Source organism: Citrus clementina, unplaced genomic scaffold (assembly GCF_000493195.1).
Source record: "Citrus clementina cultivar Clemenules unplaced genomic scaffold, Citrus_clementina_v1.0 scaffold_8, whole genome shotgun sequence".
Classification (NCBI taxonomy): Eukaryota; Viridiplantae; Streptophyta; class Magnoliopsida; order Sapindales; family Rutaceae; genus Citrus; species Citrus x clementina.
In genome coordinates, this window is record NW_006262022.1 from 16,317,721 (window position 1) to 16,321,631 (window position 3,911).

A 3,911-nucleotide genomic window follows, 5' to 3' on the forward strand; every position below is an offset into this window, starting at 1 on the left:
ACGGCATTCGTGGATGCGAGACATGCAAGTGTACATAAGTCAAGCCAAATTGATGAGCAATTTGCACCCTTGTATGGGCACGCGTCGAGAAAGCCTTTATCCATAAAATACTTACCATTTATCACATGTGTAAGTAAATATAAAGCCTTTAATTCTTAGTTACTTTTCCAACGTAGGATTTGCCAATTTTCCTTCATTTTTTTTTCAAACTAATGGGTGCTCTTTGATATCTAATTTCTCGTTCATCCACAAACAAATTTTACCATTCTATGACTTGTTATGAAAAGCTCACGAAGGAAATTCCAAATGATCTATGTATATATATTTTATTGATATTCATCTTTCACAAAATTGGCGTCAAAAAACCATATTGTGCTATTTTTTCCAGCACTTACTTCTGTTAAAGGGGGCTCTAGGTAGTACATATATGTGTGTATGCTTTGCAAGATCATTAATTTGCCGCCAAAAGATAAAATTAAGCAAAAATCTAATCTGCTCTCAAACTCAAAAATTAATTGCTGCCCTGTTTTTCCTGTCAAAATAATACTTTCAAATATGCAGGAGATGTATAATTTTATATGGATCCGTCTGAAACAAAAGGTAATAAGTCCATTATCCACAGTCACATGCCAAAAATTTTATAGCAATGGGCACAATATATATAACTGCTAAAATAAATCCTCAATTATGGCAAGGCTTAATTCTTTCATAATATTGAAAACAATGACAAAAATCAATCAATTTAATCATATGGTGCCAGCGCATGGAAATTGTTTGAATTATTTAGCTCAACTGATCAAATCCACATACACTAAAACCCACATAATTATAGAAGCAATCAAGAAATATGAAAATAAAATTCAACTAAATTAAAGATGCAGCTGAAGAGAGTTATTACAGCACCCAAAAGAAAATAAAAATAAAAATACAAAAAGCTAGCAAAGAAGTCGATTCCCAAATTTTGAAAAACATAAACAAACAAAAAAGGTAGAACTTACGATAAAATAAAAACAGCACCGCCTTCAAAACATAATTAAGAATCACCGAGAATTGATTTCTTCATGGCTTCAATATGGGCACGAGCTTCTTCATTGACAAGATCATATTTTGAGATCAAAAGCTCCAACTCACCTTTTGCCACTTGAAGCCATTTCTTCTCCAAATCTTCACTCATCTCACTTGAAACCAAATGAGCATTCTTTATGACCAAATCAGGCCCCAAATTCAACTTAAAGAACTCAATAACTTTTGAGCGAACAGAAGTAGTAGAAATATCACAGCCAATGCCTTCAGTTTTTCGAGCAACCGGTTCGTTCCAAATAATATTAGAGAGATCAAACAAAACTCGATCATGATGCTTCCACATTGACTTCCTATTATTTTTTGCGTTATTAATGTACTTTGTCTTCAAAGCACGTAGTTTCTCTCTTATTTGAGTTCTATTAAAATCTCCTTGGAGAGAACCAGATACAAACCTATGAAACCTCTTAAAATCAGCATTAGGCAGAATATGTTTCTCCTCCCTGAATTTAATTGCTCCTTGTAAAACAGCTATCTCATCAGAATCGCTCCATATCTTTACAAAGGCCTTTTTAGACTCATTATGAATAACAATGGCGTTTGAATGGTCAGCTTCAACCATTTGAATCTCTTTCCCTTTGCAGCTTTTGATACTTTGGAATTTAGAAGACATTGCGTTACATATGTGACTAAAAACTAATTGGATTTTGTCAAATGAAACTCAAAATTGCAAATTTTCATCTCATCTCTGTCTCTACTCACAGGGTTGGTTTGGTTTATAGGTATAAATGAGCGTGTCAAGCATGCACACGATGACGAACTGGTTAATAAATTTTGCTTTCTTGATTGTCTTTTTCGAATTGATGTCTTCAATAAATGTTACCTTTTTCTAGAACGATTAATTTTTCTGTTGACCAACTAATTAATTAATTAGATAACGGGTTACTTAGAAATTAATTCGAAAATAAGAATTAAATTTGATTGCTAGGTATTGAGTTGACTGCCTCTTTAAAATCGTATGGTTTTGAATTTTGATCACAGCCATAATATTTCAGCATTAATTTAACCTACCAATTGTTTTAACTGGCTTCTACATCCACTAGGGAAGACTAAAATATTAAATAGACCGTCTTTGAAGGATAGTCATGACGGCTCACGTCCAGAATGAAATAAACCGTAGAATTTACTTGAAACACCTTATTATTTCATATACCTATCTATAAAATTTAAAAATTAACTTTTACTCAGAAAACCCTTTTAAATGTTAGAGAATCCCACTTAAATATTTTTTATTTACGCTAATTCTCTTGTTGATAAAAGCATAAGACAGTTATAGTAAAACGAAATGTTAAAATATTACCCTTTAAATTCCAAGTTTTTATTTACCAGTGTTGTAAATTACAATGATGTGTTTATATCATTGAAGAAAGTTAAGGAACCCAAGAGGTGTCAAGAGGAAGAATGCGATCTTTGATGTCTTACCCATGTTGCTTATACTAGTAAAATTGAAAGGACCATGTAGTGCCAATAGCCCAAGAATTGTATTAGAAAACGATTTAAGCTAATTAAAGTGAAGATCCTCTCAAAGAAATAAGGGCCGAAAAAATTGCATTACATGAGACAAACAATATGTGCTATATTTTTCACATAATATCTCTTCACTCTTATTCTTGATTTATAACACTAGAATTACTCAAATGTTTTATAGAGAAATCGATTAGCCATCAGTTTTTTTTGTTCCCCGTAAAGATATATATGTTATTGTGCTAGTTTACTCTAGGTATCCCATCATTTATGCCACAATTTGGATCCATGTTTATGTATCTCTCATTATAAGATAAAAAATTTCATATCTTATAAAATTACTGAGTATTTTGTTTTATCATCAAATGGATGAATGTTATATCAATTGAGCTGAAGAAAGAAAATACTTAAAATAAACAGTCACTCATCAATGACAACAAAACATAAATATAACCAAATTAAACAACCAACAATTTTCATGCTACAGTTATTGTTATAGTTAATTTCCACAAATAAAATTAAGGAAAAAGCCCTTTACTCCAAAAAAAAAAAAAAATTGCCAGAGTTGGTGCCTGACCAGGCTAAACTCAAAACGGTATGGTAAATTTACTGCTTTCTAAGCAAGGGGCTTGGCTTGCGCGTTGCGGTGACAAAATCATACTTAGAATTATCCAACTCGCTGAGCTTTCCAAATTTACTTTCATATCCACCCAAGAGCTCGAACCTGAATCATATGTAATTTTAATAATATATAATATAAATGGTTTAGCATATGATACATGCTACAATGCATGCATGCATATAGAATAATAAATGAAAATTTAATTAATTTGTTATTTTCTTTAACCAATAGTCAAACTTAAAACGTAGGTACATACCAATATGCTAAACTCTGGAATGGAGCATACTGATCGTAAACCTCTTTAACATCTTTTCCAACAGTTTTTCTGTTGCTTTTCATTGAATGTGCCTGTCAAAAATATAAAAATTGAAATAATTAATAGTAATTATGGTTAATCTATTAATTAATTTAACATAATTATTATAATATATTATTGTAAGATAATCATCTGCAAATTAATCAAAGTATACATGAGTAAATTAACCTCTTGTAAATGCCTGATGGTTTCAGTATCTGTTGGAACCTTGTGATAAAAACCAATGCAAGCCAGCACATTGGCACACACAAATGGACCAAAGCCTTTGTTCTTCATCAACAATTTATACACTTGCTCCCACGGTGCTTCTTCCAAAAATTGAATATTGAGTTGGCCACGCTCAATTTTTCTAGCAAATTTGAGAATATAATCTGCTCTGTATCCAAGATTGTTACGTAATTCTCTCATCAAATCCTTATTCATTAGATT

General features: G+C 31.5%; 1 protein-coding gene across 1 annotated transcript; it reads right to left on the reverse strand.

The window, feature by feature from the left end:
* Positions 1-1,033: 1,033 nt before the first annotated feature.
* LOC112096412 (probable transcription factor At1g61730) lies at positions 1,034-1,693 on the reverse strand. Its single transcript, XM_024179837.1, has one exon. The coding sequence runs from the start codon at positions 1,691-1,693 to the stop codon at positions 1,034-1,036; it is 660 nt and encodes a 219-aa protein (XP_024035605.1).
* Between the last annotated feature and the right edge of the window lie 2,218 nt (positions 1,694-3,911).